Below are 24,556 nucleotides of genomic sequence, written 5' to 3' on the forward strand. Positions count from 1 at the left end.
ATACAAAAATTAACCTGGTGTGGTACTACATACCTGTAGTCCCAGCTACTCAGGAGGCTAAGGCCTGAGACTCACTTGAACTCGGAAAGGCAGAGGTTGTCATAAGCCAAGATTGTAGCACAGTATTCCAGCCTGGGAGGCAGAGCGAGACTGTCTCAAAAAATGAAAATTATGTAATATGTATAATAATAAGTCTTTAAAAAGTTAAAGAAATAAGTCAATTTGTTTGAGACTATATATTGGTAAGTGTTATAGCTAACTGCTCTGAAGAAACAGATATACTTGATGTCTGTTGATGACAAGCCAATTAATAGATTATATCTGTAATGGCATAGCTGTTTCGTCTGGTTAATTAATATTGTGATTATCTCTATTAGATCCTCTGGGCTCATTCCAAATGCTTTAAAAATCTAATTAGGAAATAAAAACAGTATTTTAAGGTTTTAATATTCTAATAGTCTTCAATGAGAACAAGATTAAAGATTTAAAAATAAATAAAATTCTAATTTGAGAAATGATTTATCCACACAATTATGATAAAATCTGATGGGCATTAACTGGCTTGCACAGCTTAACAAAGACACATTCAAACTACTTGACTACATGGCTGCTTTCTTTTTCCAAAAAGAATTTCCCATGTTTTTAGATTATGAAAGAGGATCATTTTCATTGGCTTGCATCTACTGTCCACCACATCCTTTCTGTGTAAATACACTTTACATAATACCTCTACAATAATCTGTGGCATCAGATGAATTGCCTTGATGTGCTGTTGATGTGTTAGAATTACAGTACATACCTCGGAGACATTTGATTCACAAATTACCTAACATAGCTAAAATCAAACTTTAACTTTTTTTGAAGTATACTGTGTATACAGAAAAGCACGCGTAAGTATGCTTATAATGAAACTTGAATTTAATAAAGAATTAAATTTTAAGTGCATTATTCATTATTCTAAAATAGCAAGTTTGCTCAACTGGCAACATATTATACGGGAAGGAAAAACTTCTATGGGCATAATCTTTGTATGTTTGTTAATTTAGTTTTGGTTTTGATCTTTTTCAGGATGTGGTGGATACCCACCCCGGTCTCACGTTCCTGAAAGATGCTCCAGAATTCCACTCCCGCTACATCACCACGGTAGGCTGAGTCATCTTTTTTCTTAATATAACTCCATAAGTCACCTTTTTATTACCATTTGCTATCCAGAATTTCAAGTATCTGTGCAAAAGGTAACATGGGTTATAATGATTATTTTAAGTAGAAGGAAGGTAAAATAAAAGTGAATTCATAATTTCGTTTTTATCTATTTTCCTTCTTGTTTGTGCCCAATACTTACAAAATTAATGTATTCCTTCTCTCTGGTCTTATGAGGCATATCTTTTTCTGTGTTATGAATATGATATTCATTTGATCTTTAGCATTTCCAAATAAGACTGAAAAGAATTTTCAACAGCCTGTCCCTGTTCCAGAAAAAGATTGATCTCTAGTACCTCAAACTTAGAACTGGAAATGGATAATGAGAAAATAGCTTGTGTGTAATCAGAAAACAAACGATGTAAGAATTTAAAACAACATGATCACAATCTCATTTTTTGAGGAGCTCGCACTCCCTGTTTCTCAGGCACAGCCTCATTTGGTTAGTCCCAGATAGGTCAGGAATTATGAGTGAGCGCACACAGGCCCACAGGGCATGGAGTAGCCATTTCATGTACTCCGCCCTAGCTTCCACATTATCTTTGGGGACATTCCACAGACCAGCCCCAGGGCCGTTCACTGACACATTCTCAAGTGAGATGGCCCTGGCCTGTAGCTCAGATTCCTCAGCTAAACAGGGTAGTCTCCTCTGAGGACTACCCTCCTATACTTAGGGTACAGTTTGTTAGCCAAAGATATGTTAAGTCTTGCCGAGTTACAAAATACTACTGTTTTCTTTTCCTCCTATAGGAACTTTATTTTTCATTCAATGCTTTTGCATTGGCTCTCATGTCAGTATAAAGCTCTGTAAGATTTTATTTGAGCCAGAAGGTGTCACTGTTATCTAAGACAATCTGAGAGGTTTTTTTTTTTCCTGTTAACTGTGACACTCTACTAAATTACCTCTACCACAATTAACCTGGCCTGTCGCTCTCATTTCAAACTTGGTTTATTTTTAATTGGTCTCCCTGTTACCACCCTGATTGCCCTGTAGTCTAGCCTCCACAAAGCAAACAATTGTCCTTTTAAAAAGTCAGCCAGATCATGTCACTCCTCTGCTCAAACCCTGCAGTAGTTTCCCAGCTTACATAGAATAAAAGCCAAGTCCTTGCCAAGACTCTCCGTAATCCTCCCATATCCTGGCAACCCCTATTCTCTCATCTTATCTCCTACCTCCCACTCCTTTGCTTACTCTGCTTCAGCCACCATGAGCAAACCAAACCCATTTCTGCCTCACATACTTTGTTCTTCCTCTTTCCTTAGCTTGAAATGTTCTTCCTACAGATTTCCACATTGTCGCTCCCTCACTTCATCCAGATGTCTGCTCGGTTCCCTTATTTAGTGAGGCCCTCCCTGATCACTCTCTGTTTTTGTAACCTTTCTTCGTCTGCCCCCTCCCCCGACACTCTATTCCTTTGTCCTGCTTTATTTTTCTTCTTAGCTCCTATCATCTGATATTTAATTTTTTGTTTGTTTATTGTCCATCTCCGTCTCTATAATATAAGCTCCACGCAAGCAGGAACTTTGTCTATATCCTCAGTACCTAGAATACTATCTGGCATATAATAGACACACAGTCAATATGTACTGAGTGAATACATGAAATTATCCCTGTTTAAGAATTCTAGGCGGCCGGGCACGGTGGCTCAAGCCTGTAATCCCAGCACTTTGGGAGGCCGAGGCGGGTGGATCACGAGGTCAGGAGATCGAGACCATCCCTGGCTAACATGGTGAAACCCCGTCTCTACTAAAAATACAAAAAACTAGCCGGGCGTGGTGGCAGGTGCCTGTAGTCCCAGCTACTCGGAGGCTGAGGCAGGAGAATGGCGTGAACCCAGGAGGCGGAGCTTGCAGTGAGCCGAGATCGCGCCACTGCACTCCAGCCTGGGCGACACAGCGAGACTCCGTCTCAAAAAAAAAAAAAAAAAAAGAATTCTAGGCCAGGCACAGTGGCTCATGCCTGTAATCCCAGCACTTTGGGAGCCCGAGGCAGGCGGATCACTGGAGGCCAGACATTCAACACCAGCTTGGCTAACGTGGTGAAACTCCGTCTCTACTAAAAATATAAAAATTAGCCATGTGTAGTGGTGCACACCTGTAGTTCCAGCTGCTCACGAGGCTGAGGCACGGGTATCACTTGAACCCAGGAGGTGGAAGTTGCAGTGAGCCGAGATTCTCGCCTCTGCACTCCAGCCTGGGATTCAAAGCAAGACTCTGTCTCAAAACAAAGAATTCTACACTAGCTCTGGCTGCAATCGCAAAAAGAATTATTGGGTTCTAAAGAGTGACTGTTCTGAAAACTCAGGGCATATTAACAGCATAATTTAGACTCTTAAGAGTTAGAAAAGATCTTAGAAATAAACTAGTCCAAACTAGTTGGAATTAAACTAGTCCAAACTGTTGGCATGTATTAGAGATATTAAAGAACAAAAGAGTTTTCTTTGTGGTTTCCAGTTTGATATTTCTTTTTTTTCTTTCATGATCTTAATGAACACATAGTTTGATATTTTTTGAAGTACTTGGACATTCAATGGTATTTGGTCATCTAGCAAGTAGTCCCCAGGAAGTTTTTTGGTTTTTGTTTGTTTTTGAGATGGAGTCTCACTCTGTCACCCAGGCTGGAGTGCAGTGCCGCAATCTCGGCTCACTGCAAGCTCTGCCTCCCGGGTTCATGCCATTCTTCTGCCTCAGCCTCCTGAGAAGCTGGGACTACAGGCAACCAACACCACAGCCGGCTAATTTTTTGTATTTTTAGTAGAGACAGGGTTTCACCGTGTTAGCTAGGATGGTCTCAATCTCCTGACCTCGTGATCCACCCACCACAGCCTCCCAAAGTGCTGGGATTACAGGCATGAACCACTGCACCCAGCCATCACCAGGAAGTTTTATGATTTTAGAGTGAAAAGCCATGAAACCATTTTGTTCACATATAATTCACATTTTCTAAGAAATAGTGTCGTGTTAATAATAGTTGAACAAAATGAACTACACTGGTGAATTAATAGAGTACAGTTAATTATCTCTGCTGTAATATTTTCATGGCATTTGTATATAACTTTACATTTGTTAAATTTCACTTTGTTGTTAGCATTATGCTGCTTTATCTCCAATGCACAAAAGTGAATCCATTACTCAGAACTAGTCATTTAAGTGTAAAATACTTGTGATAAAATGATAATATGGCAACTCAAAACAAAAATACAAAAATGTTTATGTATTTACTATACATGAATAGTAAACAAGACCTAATTGGGAACATTTCGTGTGAATATGTACTGAGATAAGTGAATAACTGCCATTGTGATAAACTCACAAAAAGGGCAAATTAAAAGTATAAAAACGATTATCTGGAAATGGAATTTTATTAGACTGGTTATCTGTTCTCCTCAGTGCCTTTTCTGTTATGAAACTTGGTCAAATAATGGCATGAAGTCATTGAAACCATTGCATTATTTCAGAGTACATTGAGTTTTTCTAGAACAAATGTAAAATAAGGCCTTCTAGTATGAAGTTAATTTTGTTGTTAGACATAAAAGTGACCAAACTAAAAAGACAACATCATTCTCTACCCTGCTCACAGCAAAAACAGTTAAGATCACACTATTTCTAAGAAACATATAAAGATCAGCCTCAGAATTAATGACAGATATCTCAGAAAAAGCAGAATCAGTTATGTGACTCTATTGAATGTTATATAATCTTCATGGCATACAGTACAGAAAGAACAATTAATATATTACGTTTGCGTGCTAGTGTTACTCAGTTATTTCAGTTTGCGTTTGGAAGAAACCACTGACACAGAGTATGATTCAAATATTAGCTTGTGTGTGGTACATATATGACGAAGGAAAAAGTTAGAAAATTTTTATTTTCTATGTATCATTGAAAATCTGTTATAGGAAAAGGCTATTTGTTTAGTTAATTATTTTGCTAGCTGTTTTTAGACTAGAAAGATAGACCACCAGCTATGTGTACAGCAAAGGAGGACATCATTACCCAAAAAAGAGACTGAACCTATAGTCAGTCTGTCTTGTTTATTTCCAAAAAGAGTTAGCAGTTGAGAAATAAGCCTTTGATAGTGAATGAAAATGAAAATTAGAAATACCAGCAAATGATAGCCCTTGAGTGCAGTTTTGCATGCTGTGCAAAAATTGCCAGTGAATGAAAGGTTTTGTTTATCCAAACCGACATATGCCAACTTTTGAGAAAAGAAGTGCTCTCTTGAGTTTTTAAAATTAGCGATGAGATTTAAAATACTTCTTTATGACACTGGTGCTGGCAGCAGAGATATTTCTGTGGCTTGCTTCGATGGTGTGTCTTAGTGATATATTCAGTATCTTGATTGGCCAGAATCCACCACTGTAGGCTGAAATGCCAGGATTTTCCTTGCAGAGGACAAGGTACTGATTTTCCCAAGATGACTAAGGTATAGTGGAGACTGCTCACACTAAGAGCTTACCAACTCTTCCCTCTTGAAAACTTTTCCTCTTCAGAGAAAAAAATATATTTTTTTATTAGATATATTTTTTAAAGTCCTAACTCTACAGAAGACCATGAAGAAATACTTTTCTGAGCCATGTTAACCAAAGAGTGAATTAGAAATCTGTTCACCACTCCTGCCAAGTGAGAGCCAGGCTTCCAGCATTGGAGTTTGTTCTTCTGTACACATACATAGTAAAAATTATTTGTAACTTCTGTGTCTGTGTTTAATTCATTTGTCAAAAACTATATGACAGAGCCATCAAACATTTCTATTCCTGGTGACCTATACTTGTGAATTAGAGGTTTTAATTCAATAGATACCAAGAGGAAAGGAAACTGACTTATGATTTAACTTATATGTCAAGTTGACTAAAGATCCCTTGGTGAAAAATGGCCAAATTTCATTTATTTCACTAGTAGTAAACAGTTATTCTAATTATGATTTATTTTAAAATTTTATTTGATATTTTAAATGATGATGAATTTTATTTACCTAGAAGACAGCGGTTACAAAAACAGTAACAATTAATGTAGAGTCAGCAGCTAGATGCTTCACCACTAGATGGTGCTCCTACCTCAGCCATCTAAAGTGCTGAATCAGTGATGTGAAAACCAACAAATGTGCTGATCAAGTGTGGCCACTGAATAAGGAGATTTAGGCTATGAAAAAATGGAATACAAATACATTGTTTTATAGTATTAGATAAGTAGGTTAGCACAGGCTAAAAATAGGAAATGCCTAACAGTCAAACTGTTTGCAGATTTTAAAAATTCTGTCAAAAAGAAGAGGAGAAAATTAAAATAAGCATGAATGGATACAGATTATAAAGTTTTATAATTTTTAACACAGTAATTTCATAAATAATATAAAGTATTTGAGTATATAAATATAAATTTTAAATAAAAAACTCATACTTTAAGATAAATTTACATTCAGAATCAAGAAATAAAGACACAAATCTTCAACAGAAAAATGTGGTTTAATAATATGTATTGAAATTGACTTTAACTTGAGAGAGGGGACATGGAATTATGATAAATGAAATTCTTAATGTTTATTTTCATACATAAAATTTCTGTGCTAAAAATCCTCCATCATTTTTACATGAACTTCCACCAAGCTGTTGCTAAGAATACAATATTGAGTAAGACACGTTCTCTGTCCTCAGTGACCTCAGAGTCTGAGTGGTTGGGGCCAGTAGAGAAATTAGACACTGGCTAGTCTTAGCTCCCACCTGATTCAGGAATCCTGTCAACTTCCTAAATACTTGTAGTGAAAAGAAACCCAGCCACTTCATACAAACTCGTTGCTTTACAGGGCTAATTTTAGGAAAGTCTTTCTTATATTGAAGCATTTCAGTATAAATGCATTTCTGTCTCGCAGTTGTAATTCCTCCCTTTGGTGCAACACAGAACAAGTCAGCTGCTTCTACCCAATAGCCACTCAGATCTTGATCACATCTACACTCTAGTCTTATTTTTTTCCCGAGATTAAACATTACTACATTAGTAGCATCTTTCACAATTATTTTGAATATAGTAACACTTATCTGTTTTGTGGTTTTTGTGCATTCTATGTGAGTCTATCTATAAATAATAGACAAAAATACTGATATATGTGAAATACTAATTAGAGACCTTTCTTGGGTTGACATCCATCTGCTATGCAAAACTCTGACTAGAGTTCTTCAAATACTTATGAAGCCAACCCATATTTCTCTAACACAAAGATAATACAAAAATCTTAGTTGTGCAGCTTTCAAACCTCATGATTTTATCAAGCAGTTATAGACCACCTGATATATAGAAAGTACCATATAAGTTACTGGAATACAAGTCGAGAAAGACCTGGTCTCTTAGTGTTTAGAGGTGGTGATGGTCAGGTGCACCAGTGTTTAGAATGTAACCACGGGGACAGCTAAAGGAGGCTCAGGTGGCAGTGGAAGCACAGAAGGCAGGGCTCTAGTCAGTCCCTGTTCTGGGGCCTCCCATGGAGTGTGACACTGTAGGGTCAGAGGGGTTAGCACTGATAGCAGGGGTGGGGTGGTGAGTGCTGAACAGCTGAAATCTAGACCTTCATCCTGATGCTAGTTTTTCCATGTTCAGTTGAAGAATCACTCCCTCTGCTGAAGAATCCAGAAAGAAAGGTGGTTTAGTGCCTCATTAGGCCTGCTATTGAGAAAGATGTCCAAATATCTTGCCTTATTTGTTCTTCTTGCACCAAAATAGCTTGAAAAAGAGATCTAATCTTTTCCATGACAAAAACCACCAAAGATAACAGGATTTCTGTATTATTAGACTATCAAAATAAAAGCAGAATGCACTCCCCCCCCAAAAAAAATAAAGCTGCTTAAATTGCTCTTTTTGCCACTGCTTTCTTTGGGAGAAGAAAAATAATCGGTGAAAGGGAAATGAAGTGGGTAGGAATTACTGCAGGTAAAATTGTTAAGAATGCACTGTGACCTCGTACGTCCAGGATTGCAGCTTCCATCTTCCTTCTCTGATCCTCTCCTACACCACAGCACACACATCCTCAATTTAGACATATTTGTTTCTTATCTCCTCTTCTCCCATTCCATCCAAAGTTTTCTCCAGAGATACAATTCTGCTAAACCCATTAAAACACCATCTAATAACAAAGATGTTCATGCCCAAATTAAAGTTAGGACATAAATTATCCCAGATGTATTTGAATTCCATAGAGTCTAGAAGACCAAGAGTCTTCAAGACTCAAGTGAATAAGACTATGATAACCAGAATAAGACCCTCTTGAATCATACCACCTTAATAGCCATCCTTCTGACCAGTTAATCAATCATTAGGCCAACCCAGCAGATACTTCTCACCTCATATGCCTTCCCAAAACATTGAGCCCAATAAGCATTACTTGAATCAGGCATCACTGTATAAATTGGAGGTAAACAAAAGAAGTGATGTGAAGGCAGCTGGGAAGTGAAGACTTGTGAGCAGATAATTTTTTTAATTCTTCTTGGAAGTACAGAGGCAAATTCAAAATATATAGATGTATATTTAAAAATACAGTGCTGATTTTTACTAGGAATTACACTTAACGTAGTCAAAAAGCTGAAAGTTAAATTGATCCCAAGTGTGTTCATAGATGGCCTTTGAGAAAGTAGTGGAGATCTTCAATGTTTTTATTTGCTTTTATTTTCCTTTTGGAACCAGGTTATTCAGAGAATATTCTACACAGTCAACAGATCTTGGAGTGGAAAAATTACTTCGACAGAGATAAGAAAAAGCAACTTTTTGCAAGTATGCCTTTCATTAGAATTCATGTGTAATGAGCAATTTAAATAATTTTCTTACTCTAACAAATATTTGAATGCTTACTGTATTCAAAGCACTGTCACTACTTTCATTCATTAAGCATTTATCAAATACCTGTCGTGGGACGCTGGAATGTTTTGGGTGAGGGGGTAAAAATGAAGAGAATAATAAGGGATCTCTGCCTGAAGGCATTCACTCTAGAGCAAAAAAGTGAAGTGTACACACACTAAACCTGAAATGATAATTTCCATAGACATAGATAAAACGTACAGAGAAAGCTTCACAATAGATAAGCCTGGATGGAGGAGTGGGCTGAGGCTAGGTTGGGAAGGGTCTTGGAAAGCCCTTGGAAGATTTTAAACTTGATCCTTTCAGCAATGACTCTGTATCCAGCACCTGCTAGAGAAAAGTACTAAAAAATTCCTTTTAAGAAAGAATACATTTCATTCAATTATTTTATTCATTTTACCAAGTGAGAGAGAAAGTATTGACCACTAGTGGGAGCCTTTTACCGAAGTAATCTTCATGCCTGATTGTTTAAGCTTCTGTAAACATAAAGAAAGTGAAATTGTTCACACTTGGAAGAAAATTAAAGGTTTTATTTTTAAGAATCATACTAAATGGAATTTAGGCTAATAATACAACCTTATTTACTCTTTATTTTTTCCTATCTTCATCTGAGACAGAGTAATGAAGACTTGGCAAAACTAGCAGTCCATGATGGATATACAAACATTTTTTTATTCTAAAATGAACAATCATCATCACAGTCAGTGTTGATATTTATTGAACACCTGATGCCTGCCTGGGCTCTCAGTAGGTAATATGGGATGGGTTAAAATGGCAGTAATTCCATAATACCTCAAGAGTAATTATAATAATCCCCCACTTTCCTGAAGCACATTATAGGTTGTAGTTTCTGAATCATTTTTATAGTCCATAGATTTATTTATTTTTTTTTTTTTGGAGACGGGGGTCTTGCTCTGTTGCCCAGGCTGAAGTGCAGTGGTGTGATCTTGGTTCACCACAATGTCCACCTCCCGGATTCAAGCGATTCTTCTGCCTCAGTCTCCTGAGTAGCTGGGACTACAGGCATGCACCACCATGCCCAGCTCATTTTTGTGTTTTTAGTAGAAATGGGATTTCACTGTGTTGGCCAGGCTGGTCTCGAACCCCGACCTCGTGATCCATCTGCCTCGGCCTCCCAAAGTCCTGGGATTACGGGCGTGAGCCACCATGCCTGGCCTAATCCATATTTTTTCTTTTTTGGCTTTTAAAATTATTCCTTTTTTTTTTTTTTTTTTTTTTTACCAGTGATAAAATTTGAGGCCCAAATATACTTAAATGATTTGTATAAGATCACATACAAGTAAGTTGCTGAACTGGAAAAAGAACTCGTGTTCTGCTTCTTAGAGCATGATTTATTTTCTCCTGCCTTTCCTTCCCTGCCCCTCTCCTTAGTCTTCCTCTTCGTACTTAAACAATACTCATAAGGCATTCAAATAATATGAGCACATCTAGAGTAATAAACAGAAGTCGCTATTCTTCACTCTACCATTTTACTCCCTTTCCCCAGTGGGGGACCCATATCATATGTGCTTTTATTCTCTCATAAATATATACATGTAGTATATAGTTTTGTTTTTTATGGCTGCTATTTTGAGGGTTTTCAAAAAATATATGGGTTCATACTATTCTGTTAACTTTGTTTTTTCACTTTACAGTGTCTCAGGGTTTTGTTCATTTGCATTCATATAAGTCAATCTCATTCTTTCAACTACTGCACAATCAACTGCATGGCTAAACTGTAATTAATTACATATTCCTCTATTGATGTCCAAATCATTTTCAGACTTCCTCTATTACAATGATGCAGTGAACATCCTTGTACCCTCCTCTTGTATGTGGTATGAGTAAGAATGTCTGTAGAAAGACCACTGGAGGGAAAATTCTGGATCAAATACTATGCGCATTTTTAGTTTGGTGGATTCTGCCAAGTTACCCTCCAAAAAGCTTGCACTACTTTCACTTACATACTCACCAACAAAAGTTGCTGTCGTCTTCATTTTATGCCAATCCAGTTGGTAAAAATGATAGCTCTTTGCTTCTAAAATGTGCTTTATTGAAAGTGTTCTGCTTCTTACATATCAAAGGGCATTTTATAAAACGAAATATTATTAGCAAGTTTGGAAAACAAGAAAAACCATATTTTATGACCCTTATACAACTAGTATCATTTTTGTCTGTATTCATTTAGTCTTATTCATATGTACATATGCATTTTTAGGATTTTACGTAGTTCTTAGTGGGTACAATCTTGTATCCTATATTTTGTACTTACTATATCATGGTTTTCAGTGTAAACTTTATAATTTTTACTGGCTGCATAATTTTCTATTGAGCAGATTTACCAAAACTTAATAATAATTTATGTTGTTTTTAGTTTGCCAGAGCACTTTGCTTTTCCAGTGTTTATATTTTAAAAAATAATTTTTTGTTGAAATACTAACATTTGCCTTATGAAATAGTCCTCTTTGTCCCTCAAGGTTTTCTTTTTTTTTTTTTTTTTTTTTGTTTCTTTTGAGACAGAATCTTGCTCTATCGCCCAGGTTGGAGTGCCGTGGTACAATCTCGGCTCACTGCAACCTCCACCTCCCGGTTTCAAGCAATTCTCTGCCTCAGCCTCCCAAGTAGCTGGGATTACAGGCGCCTGCTACCACACCCAGCTAATATTTGTATTTATAGTAGAGATGGGGTTTCACCATCTTGGGCTGGTCTTGAACTCCTGACCTCATGATCCACCTGCCTTGGCCTCCCAAAGTGCTGGGTTACAGGCGTGAGCGACCGCACCCTGCCCCCTTATGTTTTTCACTTTGCAGTCCATGTTAATATTGATACATGTTTATTTTAACATTTAACTGTGTATATTTGTCCATCTTTTTTTTAACCTTCCATATTTTTTTTAGATGTATCCCTTATAGATGCATATAGGTAGATCTATTTTGGGGGCATGGTTTTGATACTCAATCAAAAAATTTTTGATGGGGAGATATAATTCACTTATCTTTATAGTGACTATTCATATATCTGATTTTATTTCTGGCATTTCTTTTTTTTATATATTTCTTACATTTTTTGTGCTTGCTTTTATTTTTCTTTCTGAATCTTTCACTTCTGAAAATGTCTTTATTTATCTGCCCACTTATATAATAATTTGGCTGACAGTAGAATTGTAGGTTCAGTATCATTGATTCTGGAGTTTGCCATAGGGGAGTACAGTGAGTCAGGGAAGACCCAGGTTTACTGCCAGCTCAGGGCCCTGCATCTCTATCTGCCATGCCTATGCCAGGCCACCATGTATCATCACTATTGTATGAGTCACCTTTGTGATATAAACTTAATTTTTATTACAAAACCAAACGCTATATGTAGATGCCTACCCCTCTTAATATTGCTCACATAACTTTGAAAATTAAAAACAGTATTTGTTTCTGGCAAAGTAATGAAGACTATGATCTAATTGTTCTCTTTGTGCCAGTCTCTGACCTCTGACCAATTATACTCCCCAAGTAATGGTACTTCCCTTTCCCTGCTTTTACATCCTCCACAGTATCCAACCCTTCACTGAGCATATTATAGAGCTCAGTAAATGCTTATAGATTGATTGGTTGATTAAAGGTAAGATGAGGTTGCCTATTAAAGGGTTTCTTATTTGGTACCAGAAACAAAATTTTAAATTCAGTTTAAAACAGAAATTCACTAAACTGCACAGTGGCCAAAGCTGCTTTTTCATAATGTTTAAATTCTTCTTCTCATATCATTTCAGACCCTAGCACTTTTGGAAGAAGAGGAAGATATAAACCAAATTACAGATTACTTCTCCTATGAACATTTCTATGTTATTTATTGTAAATTCTGGGAACTAGATACTGATCACGACCTCTACATCAGCCAGGCCGATCTGTCTCGATACAATGACCAGGGTAAGTGATTCTGTAGATGCTAAGACTTAACCATTTTGAAGAGTTATATAAATCATCACTACTCATTATGAGAAATTCCCATTTGCTAAATTCTAAACCTAATCAAGTCCTCTTTACAGGCCAAGAATTTTTAAGAGGGGATGAGTGAAGATAATATAATTTTTTATTAAATTAATAAAAGCCTTGATGTAGGAGAAGGAGTTTGGAAGTAAGTAACCAATCACAGTCTTAGTTTTGATAAAGCGATGAGTCTTTATACCGGTGTGTATTTTCTGATGATGAATTGAATAAGATCCACACCCGTGTAAATCTGTTTGAAAGAGAATATGTATACACCTTTGTAAACCTTCCCACTTAACAATATTTCTATAAAAACCCAAGGATGAAAATAGTGTTTCTAACTTGCCAAGTTTTCTTTTCAAGGATTCACAAAAATTTACTTTTGGAAATTTAGTTCCAGAAAGATATGTCTCTGCAGATGAATTTTGTGTGCTTTCTTTTGTCAGAAAACAGAAAGTTACATATCACGTGATAATACCCTTTTTGCTTCATTTTTGCCAGCGGTAAATCCAGAACCTATTGCCTACTAATTTAATATCCTTGTTTTTTTTTCGAGACAGTATCTCACTTTGTCACCTAGGCTGGAGTGCGGTAGCATGAACATGGCTCACTGTAGCCTCGACCTCCTGTGCTCAAGGCATCCTACCATCTCAGCCCCTAAGTAGCTGGGACTACAGGCATATGCCACCACACCTGGCTAATTTTTTTTGTAAAGACAGTGATATGGTTTGGCTATGTTCCCATCCAAATCTTATCTTGAACTGTAGCTCCCATAATCCCCACCTGTTGTGGCAGGGACCTGGTGGCAGGTAATTGAATCATGGGGGCGGGTCTTTCCCATGTAGTTCTCATGATAGTGAATAAGTCTCATGAGATCTGATCGTTTTATAAAGGGGAGTTCCCCTGCACATGCTGTCTTGTCTGCCACCATGTAAGATGTGCTGTTGCTTCTCCTTTGCCTTCTGCCATGATTGTAAGGCCTTCTCAGCCATGTGGAACTGTGAGTCCATTAAATCTCTTTCCATTATAAATTACCCAGTCTCATGTATGTCTTTACTAGCATCATGAGAGCAAACTAATACCCAGTAGTGTGGGGCACTGCTATAAAGATACCCAAAAATGTAGAAGGGACTTTGGAACCAGGTAATAGGCAGAGGTTGGAACAGTTTGGAGGGCTCAGATAAAGACAGGAACATGTGGGAAAGTTTGGAACTTCCTAGAGACTTGAATGGCTTTTACCAAAATGCTGATAGTGATATGGACAATAAAATCCAGGCTGAAGTGGTCTAAGGTGGAGATGAGGAACTTGTTGGGAACTGGAGTAAAGGTCACTCTTGCTATGCAGAGAGACTTGGCATTTTGCCCCTGCCCTAGAGATCTGTGGAACTTTTAACTTAAAAGAGATAATTTGGGGTATGTGGTGGAAAAAATTCCTAAGCAGCAGAGCATTCAAGAGGTGACAGTGCATAAAAGTTTAGAAAATTTGCAGCCTGATAATCCAGTGGAAAATAAAAACGCATTTTCTGGGGAGAATTCAAGCCCACTACAGAAATTTGCATAAGTGATGGGGAGTCAAATGCTACTCACCAAAACAATGGGTAAAATGTCTCCAGGGCATGTCAGAGACCATCATGACAGCCCCTCCCATCACAGGCCTGGAGGCCTAGGAGGGAAAAATGGTTTTCTGGGCCAGGCCCAGGGCCCCCCTGCTCTATGCAACCTCTGAACATGGTGCCCTGCATCCCAGCTGTTTCAGCTCCAGCCATGGCTTAAAGGGGCCAAAATACAGCTCAGGCCATTCCTTCAGAGAATGCAAACCCCAAGCCTTGGTGGCTTCCATGTGGTGTTGGTTCTGTGGGTACACAGAAGTCAAGTATTGAGATTTGGGAACCTCCACCTAGATTTCAGAGGATGTATAAAAACACCTGGATGTCCAGGCAGAAATTTGCTGCAGAGGCAGAGCCCTAATGGAGAACCTCTGCTAGGGCAGTGTGGCAGGGAAATGTGGAGTTGAAGCCCCCGTACAGAGTCCCTGCTGGGACAATGCTTAGTGAAGCTGTGAGAAGAGGGCCACCATGCTCCAGGCCCCAGAATGGTAGATCTACCAGTAGTTTGCACCATGCACCTGGAAAAGCCACAGATACTCAATGCCAGCCCATGAAAGCAGCAAGGAGCTATACCCTGCAAAGCCACAGGGGTGGAGCTGCCCAAGGCCATGGGAACCTGCCTCTTGCATCAGTGTGCCCTGAATGTGAGACCGAGTCAAAGGAGATCATTTTGGAACTTTAAGGTTTAATGACTGCAGTATTGGATTTTGGACTTGCATGGGGCCCCTTTGTTTTGGCTGATTTCTCATTTGGAATAGGTGTATTTACCCAATGCCTGTATCCCCATTGTATCTAGGAAGTAACTAACTTGCTTTTGATTTTACAGGCTCATAGGTGGAAGGAACTTGGGTTGTCTCAGATGAGACTTTGGACTGTCGACTTTTGAGTTAATGCTGAAATGAGTTAAGACTGGAGGGACTGTTGCGAAGGCATGATTGGTTTTGAAATGTGGGGGACCTGAGATATGGGAGGAGCCATGGTTGGAACAATATGGTTTGGCTGTGTCCCCACCCAAATCTCATATTGAATTGTAGCTCCCATAATCCCCATGTGTCATGGGAGGGACCCAGTAGGAGTTAACTGGGTCATGGGGGTGGGTCTTTCCTGTGCCGCTCTTGTGATAGTAAGTCTCATGAGAGCTCATGGTTTTATAAAGGAGAGTTCCCCCACACACACCCCTGCTGCCATGTAAGATGTGCCTTTGCTTCTCCTTTGCCTTCCACCATGATTGTGAGGCCTCCCCAGCCATGTGGAACTGTGAGTCCATTAAACCTCTTTCCTTTTTAAATTACCCAGTCTTGGGTATATCTTTATTAGCAGTGTGAGAACAAACTAATATAGATGGGGTTTCGCCTTGTTGCCCAGGCTGGTCTCCAACTCCTGAGGTCAAGCAGTCCATCTGCCTTGGCCTCCCAAAGTGCTAAGATTACAGGCATGATTCACCACGCCCAGCCTGGTTTGGTATTAACTAAGCACCAAGGTACATTGATTCATTCTTCTCTCATAAGATTGTCCCTGTTCTGTCCTTTAATGCCTTCTCAGGCACTGTTGGTTTTTAAACAATACTTTAGCTTATTAGATATAGCAGAGTATAAATCTTAAATAAATGCATTGAATTTTGTTTTTGTTTTTTGGTATGGCTGTTACTAATGGTGTGCCTCTTAAGAAAAGGCTCATCAGGCCGGGGTCAGTGGCTCATGCCTACAATACCAGCACTTTGGGAGGCCAAGATGAGTGGATCACTTGAACCCAAGAGTTCAAGACCAGCCTGGGCAACGTGGTGAAACCCTGACTCTACAAAAAATACAAAAATTAAAAATTAAAAAATGTCTTTTAAATGACAAAATAAATACAAAAATTAGTCGGGTGTGGTGGCATATGCCTGTAGTCCCAGCTACTCAGGAGGCTGAGACGGGAGGATCTCTTGAACCTGGGGAAGTTGAGGATACAGTGAGCCATGATGCTGCTGCTATACTCCAGCCTGAGCAACAGGGAGACCCTGTCTCAAAGGAAAAAAAAAAAAAGGCTTGTTATATATGGTGTCAGGTTTCATAGAGCTTTGCGTATTTAAGAAATAAAGTTGGCCAGGCACGGTGGCTCACGCCTGTAACCCCAGCACTTTGGGAAGCCGAGGCAGGTGGATCACGAGGTCAGGAGTTCAAGACCAGCCTGACCAACATGGTGAAACCCCGTCTCTACTAAAAATACAAAAAAATTAGCTCACCCAGGTGTGGTGGCACATGCCTGTAATCCTAGCTATTTGGGAAGCTGGGGCAGGAGAATCACTTGAATCTGGGAGATGAAGGTTGCGGTGAGCCGAGATCGCGCCATTGCACTCCAGCCTGGGCAGCAAGAGCGAAATTCCATCTCAAAAATAAATTAAATAAATAAATAAAAGAAAGAACAGGTCTCTAGTCGTCTCTCTCTCTCTCTCTGTCTCTCTCTCTCTCTCTCTTTCTCTCTGTCTCTCTCTCTTTCTTTCTCTCTCTCTCTCTCTCTCTCTCACTCACCAACATGCTAACTTAAGCTATGATTGTCTCTGTGAATAAAACTTCCTGATGGAATTTCTAAAAATCTTATGTTATATCATGTTAAACCCTGGACTTTTATAAAATGGGAATATAAGAAAAGTATGTTTGTAGTGTGTTTGAGGAGCTTTTAAAAAACTACTTGAAAGCATTCTCCATTGTTTTTAACGTCTATTTTATGTTGTTTTAGGAGCTTACACAATCAGTTCCCCCTTGAATTTAATTTAAGGATAAAATTTGTCTTGTTTATAGGAAAATTGGTCTCATTGGATAAAATCAATACAAATCCTATATATTTTTGTCTTAGTTGTCAGGGTGTTCAGACCTAACTTAGCATTCAGCTATATTAATACTTCCCAGATGTCAGCCACATTCATTTGCCTATTATTTTTTTAAATTATTTTAAAATTATGCATAAATAAAAATGTACTCACATTCTCATTATGGACGATGGTTATGGTTTAGCTTGTAGCTAATGAAAAATAAATTTGTAAAAAGTATTGCCTTTATGGAGCATATTTCTAACTAGCTTTGTAATTTTTTTATCTACATTTAGCTTCATCAAACAGGATTATTGAAAGGATATTCTCTGGGGCAGTAACAAGGTAAGAAAACGTTTAATGCTGCATTTAAAAATGAACAAGTAATACCATAACGATCTCATTTTAGCAAAGCTTCGTGAATAATTTGGCAGTGCTGTTGGAGCAAATAATATCCTATAAAACATAGTTATGGCTTAATACAAGACAGTAATTCTTTTTTTAAAAAATTATTTCAACTTTTCTGATTCAAGGGGTATACGTGCAGGTCTGTCACATGGGAACTCAGTGTGATGATGAAGTTTGGTGTTTGGAGGATCCTGTCACACAGGCAGTGAGCACAACACCCAACAGGCAGTCCCTCAGCCCTCACTCTGCTCACTCCCTACCCACTTCAGCAGTCCCCAGTGTCCATTGTGCCCATCTTTATGTCCATGTGTGTTCAGTGTTAGCTTCCACTTACAAATGAGAACATAATGGTGTTTGGTTTTCTGTTCCTGTGTTAATTAGCTTAGGATGATGGCCTTCAGCTGCCTCCATGTTGCTGCAGGGACATGATTTCATAATTTTTATGGCTGCATAGTATTCAATGGTATATATGTACCACATTTTCTTCATCCAGTCTACTGTTGGTAGGCATCTAGGTTGATTCCATGTCTCTGCTATTGTGAATAGTGCTGGATAAACATACAAGTACATGTATCTTTGTGGTAGAATGACTTATTTTCCTTTGGGTATATACCCAGTAATGGGATTGCTGGGTCTAACAGTAGTAGAAATCAACTGCTCTCCACCACAACTGAACCCATTTACATTCCCACTAACAGTGTATAATCATTCCCTTTTCTCCACAGCCTCACCAGCATGTGTTACATTTTGACTTTTTAGTAGTTAACATTCTGACTGTTGTGAGATGGTATCTCATTGTGGTTTTGATTTGCATTTCTCTAATAATGAATGATGTTGAGATTGTTTCATGTTTGTTGGCTGCCTATATGTCTTCTTTTGAGAAGTGTCCGTTCATGTCCTTTGCCCATTTTTAAATGGGGTTGTTTTATGCTGGTTGATTTAAATTCGCTATAGAGTCTGCATATTAGACCTCTGTTGAATATATAGTTTGAGAATATTTTCTCCTATTCTGTAGGTAGTCTGTTAAATCTGTCTATAGTTTCTCTTGCTGTGCAAAAGCTCTTTAGTCCCAGTCATCAATTTTTTGTTGTGTTGCAGTTGCTTTTGAGGACTTAGCCATAAATTATTTGCCTAGGCTGATGTCAAGAAGGGTATTTCCTAGGTTTTTTTCTAGGATTGTTATAGTTTGAGGTCTGACATTTAAGTCTTTAATCCATTGTGAATTAATTTTTTTATATAGTGAAAAGTAAGGGTCCGATTTCATTCTTCTGCATATAGCTAATCAGTTATCCCAGCACTGTTTATTGAATAGGGAGTCTTTTTCCCATTCTTTGTTTTTATCGACTTTGTCAAATATCAGATGGTTGTAGGTGTGCAGCTTTATTTCTAGGCTCTCTATATTGCTCCATTGGTCTATGTGCCGGTTTTTGTACCAGTACCATGCTGTTTTGGTTACAGTAGCCTTATAGTGTAGTTTGAAGTCAGGTACTATGATACCTCTGGCCTGGCTGATGTTGTTAAGATTGCTTTAGCTATTTGGGCTTTGTTTTTGGTTCCCTATGAATTTTAGAATTTTTTTTTTTCTTAAAACTTGTCTGTGAGAAAGGACGTTAGTTTAATAAGAATAACATTGAATCTGTAGATTGCTTTGGGGAGTATGGCTATTTTAATGATATTGATTCTCCTATCCATAACCATGGAATGTTTTTCCATTGGTTTGTGTTATCTCTGATTTCTTTCAGCAGAGTGTTGTAGTCCTCCCTGTAGAGATTTTTCACCTCCTTGGTTAGCTGTATTTCTAGGTATTTATTTTGTGTGTGTGTGTGGCTATTGTAAATGGGATTGCATTCTTGATTTGACTTTCAGCTTGAATGCTATTGGTGTATAGAAATGTTACTGATTTTTCTACATTGATTTTGTATCCCGTAACTTTAATGAAATTATTAGTTCTGAAAGCCGTTTGGCATAGTTTTCAGGCTTTTCTATGTATAGAATCGTGTTGTCAGCGAAGAGAGATAATTTGACTTTTCCTGTTTGGATGTGTTTTATTTCTTTCTCTTGCCTGATTGCTCTGGCTAAGACTTCCAGTACTATGTTGAATAGAGTGGTGAGAGTGGGCGTCTTTGTCTTGTTCTTGTTCTTAAGGGGATTGCTTCTAGCTTTTGTCCATTCAGTGTAATGCCAGCTATGTGTTTGTCATAGACGGCTCTTACTATTTTGAGGTGTCTTCCATTGATGCCTAACATGAGTATTAATCCTGTATCTAAATACAGGTAACAGTATTTTATCCCAGTGATTATTTGCATTCATATGAAAAGCCAGATTTCTTTTCTTCATATTTGCAAATGCCTTCTGGTTTCACCCTCTAGGCCTTTAAAAATAAGATAGGCTGTGGAAGGGTTGCCCTTTATGAGGCATTTAGCATTATAATTTTAAAAAATTTAACTGGCATATTACTTTATTTCTTAGCCTATCATCCTGATAAATGGTTCTGAGTAATTGCTCAGGAAATTTTATAACCATGTGTTTTCTTCAGGGGAAAAACAATACAGAAAGAGGGAAGAATGAGCTATGCAGATTTTGTTTGGTTTTTGATCTCTGAAGAAGACAAAAGGAATCCTACCAGGTATGATTTCTAAGTTTCCTTTGCCAAGATGTTGAACACATGCACAAAGCTTGAAAAAGTCATGGTGCATATTATACCTAGTGAAGCCAACTCAACCTGGCAATACTAAGATGAATTAGACTTAGTTTCTGCCATCTCGGAGCTCTCCGTCTCAGGGGATTGGCACTGAATCCATGTTCATGGCGTATCAAGAGAAGTGCTGTTACCCACAGAAACAAAGATTAAGTGACATATAAGCTGATGACAAGTAGGGCTAGTAAGCATTCATGTGGAATATGGGAATAGATGCTGTGAAATACTTGTTTTATCATCTTACTGGGTAAGTGGTAAACCATTACTATTAGAGAGGGAAAGCAAATTGTGGATGACTAGTGTATAAGAACACATCCTCATTCTGCCAGTTGAAATCATCTGTGCTTTTCCTTTGCACTCTCAGACATACCTTTATTGGAGTTATTAATTTACACATTTCTTTTTTTCCATCTCTTGTTCAGGCAAAAAATCTAGATGCCTCACTTTTTATCCCTACTTTGTGTAACACAACACACTGTAGTTTGTGCTCAGTACCAAGGGAGGGAGGGGTTATAGTCCTTGATGGTACTTGCAGGTATAACTAACTCAACTATCTTAACATTGGGTCAAAAAGTTATCTAAATGTTGAATATGTCCAGATGTGGTGGCTCACATCTGTAATGCCAGAACTTTGGTAGGTCAAGGCAGGAGGGATCGCTTGAAGCCTGGAGTTTGAAACCAGCCTGTGCAACATAGCGAGACTCCATCTCTACAGATAAATTTTTTAAATAGCTGGGAATGGTGATGCACACCTGTAGTCCTAGCTACTCGAGAGACTGAGGCAGGAGGATCACTTGAGGGCAGGAGTTTGAGGCTGTAGTGAGCTAGGATCATGCCATTATACTCCATCCTGGGTATAATGAGCAGGACACCAACTCTAAAAAGATAAATGTTGAATATATTGTTTAGAAGATGTAGAAATAAAAATAAGCCATTTCTTGGAGAGCTTGTTAGGTTATTTTTAAATAACTTTGTTTTCCATTTCAAAAGTAATCATTTATTTAGAAAACATGAATGAGCAGAAGAAAAGTAAATTTTAATACCAGTAATTTTAATACCCAGAAAAAAAAAATTAAAAGTTCATATATATGCTACTCTTTTTCATATACAGGCAGAGTAGAGTATCTCTTACCTGAAATTCTTGAGATCAGAAGTGTTTCAGATTTTGGATTTTTTTCAGATTTTGAACTATTTGTTATACTTACCAGTGAGCATCCCAAATCTGAAATCCAAAATGCTCCAGTGAGTATTTCCTTTGAGTATGAGTTTTGAGTATCTTGTTGGTACTAGAAAAGTTTTGGATTTTTGGCTGGGTTGCAGTGGCTCACACCTGTAATTTCACACTTTGGGAAGCCAAAGTGGGCAGATCATCTGCGATCAGGAGTTCGAGACCAACCTGGCCAACATGATGAAACCCCATCTCTACTAAAAATATAAAAAATTAGCCAGGCGTGGTGATACATGCCTATAATCCCAGCTACATGGGAGGCTGAGGCAGGAGAATTGCTTGAACCCAGGAGGTGGAGGTTGCAATGAGCTGAGATTGCACCATTGCACTCCAGCCTGGGTGACAAGAGCAAAACTCCATCACAGAAAAAAAAAAAAAAATGAAATGAAGACATCCCATGTTCATGGATCATTGTTAAGATGGCAGTAGTTCCCAAACTGATCTACAGATTCCTAACAAAATACTAGTTACTTTGAGTCAAAAACTTTTTTTGTTTTTCAATGGTTTTTATTTTTTTTCCAGAAATGGAAAAGCCAAATATTGAATTCCTATGGAAATACAAAGGGACCACAGTAACCAAAACAATGCTGAAAAAGTACAGAAAAAATGTAGGATTCACACTTCCCTATTCCAAAATATTTCACTACAAAGTGAAAGTAAACAAGACTGTGTGGTACCTGTATCATGATAGACATAAAAACAAAATTGAATTGAGAGTTCAGAAATATACCCTCACATTTGTGGCTAATTGATTTTCAACAAGGATGCTGGATGCCAAGACAATCCAATGGGGGAAAAAACAGTTTTTAATGCTAGAACAACTGGGTATCATACAAAATAATATTAGATTGATGCAAAAGTAATTGTGGTTTTTGCAATTTCTTTCAATGGCAAAAACTGCAGTTACTTTTGCACCAACCTTAATTTGGACCCCTAGTTCACATACTACAAAAATTAAGTCAAATGGATCACAGCACAAAATGTAAGAGCTAATACTATAAAAAATTTAGAAGAAAATAGAGGAGTAAATTTTCACGACCTTGGTTAGGCAGTTTCTTAGATGTGACACCACAAGCATAAGTATCAAAAGAAAAAATCGATGAATTGGACTTCAAAATTTTAAACTTTTGGTTGGGTGCGGTGACTCACGCCAGTATTCCCAGCACTTTGGAAGGCCAAGGCAGGTGGATTGCCTGAGCTCAGGAATTCAATACCAGCCTGGGCAACATGATGAAACTCCATCTCTACCAGAAATAACAAAATTTAGCCAGGCACAGTGGCACGCGCCTGTCGTCCCAGCTACTTGGGAGGCTGAGGCGGGAGGATCACTTGAGCCTGGGAGGCAGAGGTTGCAGTGAGTTGAGATGACGTCACTGTACTCCAACCTGGGTGACAGAGTAAGACCCCATCTCCAAAAAAGAAAAAATTAATGCTTTTATGCTTCAAAAGATATGATCAAGAAAGTAAAAAGACAACCCACAATGAGATACTACTTCACACTAAGATGGTTACCACAGAGTCAGATAATAACAGGTGCTGCCAAGCATGTGGAGAAATTGGAACACTCATACATTACAGTAGGAATGTAAAATGGTGCAGCCATTACGGAAAAGACTGACATTTCCTCAAATAGTTAAATAATAGAGTTACCATATGGCCTAGCAATTCCACTCCTAGGTATATACCCAAGATACATGAAAACAGGTCCACACAAAAACTTGTACACCCATTTTCATAGCAGCATCATTCATAATAGCCAAAAGTTGGGATCAGCCCAAGATAAACAAATGTGATCTAGTCATATAATCAAGTATTATACAGCAGTAAAGAAAAATGAAGTACTGATACATACTACATATGATTGGATCTTAAAAACCTTATGTGAAGTAAAAGATGCCAGTCACAAAACACAACATATTGTATGAATTCGTTTATATGAGTTGTCCAGAATAGACAAATGTATAGAAACAGGAAATAGGTTAATGGTTGCGTAATCTGTGGAGAGCCTGTGGTAAAATGAGGAATGAGTACTATCAGGTATGGAGTCTTTTTTAGGTAATGAAAGTGTCCCTATATTAATTGTAGTGATGGTTATACAACTCTGTGAATGTTAAAAACCCTTGAATTGTACATTTTTAAAGGAACAATCATATGATATGTGAAATATATTTCAGTAAGCCTGTTTAAAAAGAAAAGACTTAAAATACTACAAAGTATGTTCTGTAAACAAAATGGAATTAATGTAGAAATCAATACAAGAAAGACAACTGGAAAATCTCCACACACTTGGGTATTAAACAACACACTTCTAAATAATCAATGGATTAAAAAGGATGACTCAAGGGGCATTAGATATTCACGAAGTAATAAAGGAATGCTACAAATAACATATACACACACAAATGTGGTAACCTCAATGAAATGGACCAATTTCCTTTAAAGTCATAAATTAATAAAACTCACCTAAGAAGAAATACACAACCTGAATCGTCAGATGTCTATTAAAGAAAATTGAATTCACAGTTCAAAACCTCCTGAAAAAGAAATCTCCCAGCCCAGATAATTTAACTATTCTTATAGTCATTTGAAGAAGAAATAATACCAAATTCTGCACCACCTTTTCCAGAAAACAGAAAGGGGAGGAATAATTCCCAACTCATTTTATAAACAAAACCAGACAAACACATACAAGAAAATAAAACTACAGACATCCCTCTTGATATAGACCCAAAATCAGTAACAAAATACTAGTAAGTCAAGGCTTAGTTCCTCAAACTTTCAGTTCCCTCTTCCAGAATCTGCAGATGCCCCAAG

The 24,556-nt window shown here is 37.9% G+C and overlaps 1 protein-coding gene across 6 annotated transcripts in view; it reads left to right on the plus strand.

The window, feature by feature from the left end:
* PPP2R3A (protein phosphatase 2 regulatory subunit B''alpha) overlaps positions 1–24,556 on the plus strand; it is a 193,813-nt gene that overhangs the window by 108,952 nt on the left and 60,305 nt on the right. For all 6 annotated transcript variants that reach the window (XM_015132061.3, XM_028843433.2, NM_001257608.1 and 3 more), the window contains 5 exon segments: positions 1,069–1,143; positions 8,869–8,955; positions 12,797–12,953; positions 17,705–17,753; positions 20,353–20,442. In XM_015132061.3, the coding sequence (XP_014987547.1) occupies positions 1,069–1,143; positions 8,869–8,955; positions 12,797–12,953; positions 17,705–17,753; positions 20,353–20,442 (458 nt within the window).

This window comes from Macaca mulatta, chromosome 2 (genome assembly GCF_049350105.2).
Source record: "Macaca mulatta isolate MMU2019108-1 chromosome 2, T2T-MMU8v2.0, whole genome shotgun sequence".
NCBI lineage: Eukaryota > Metazoa > Chordata > Mammalia > Primates > Cercopithecidae > Macaca > Macaca mulatta.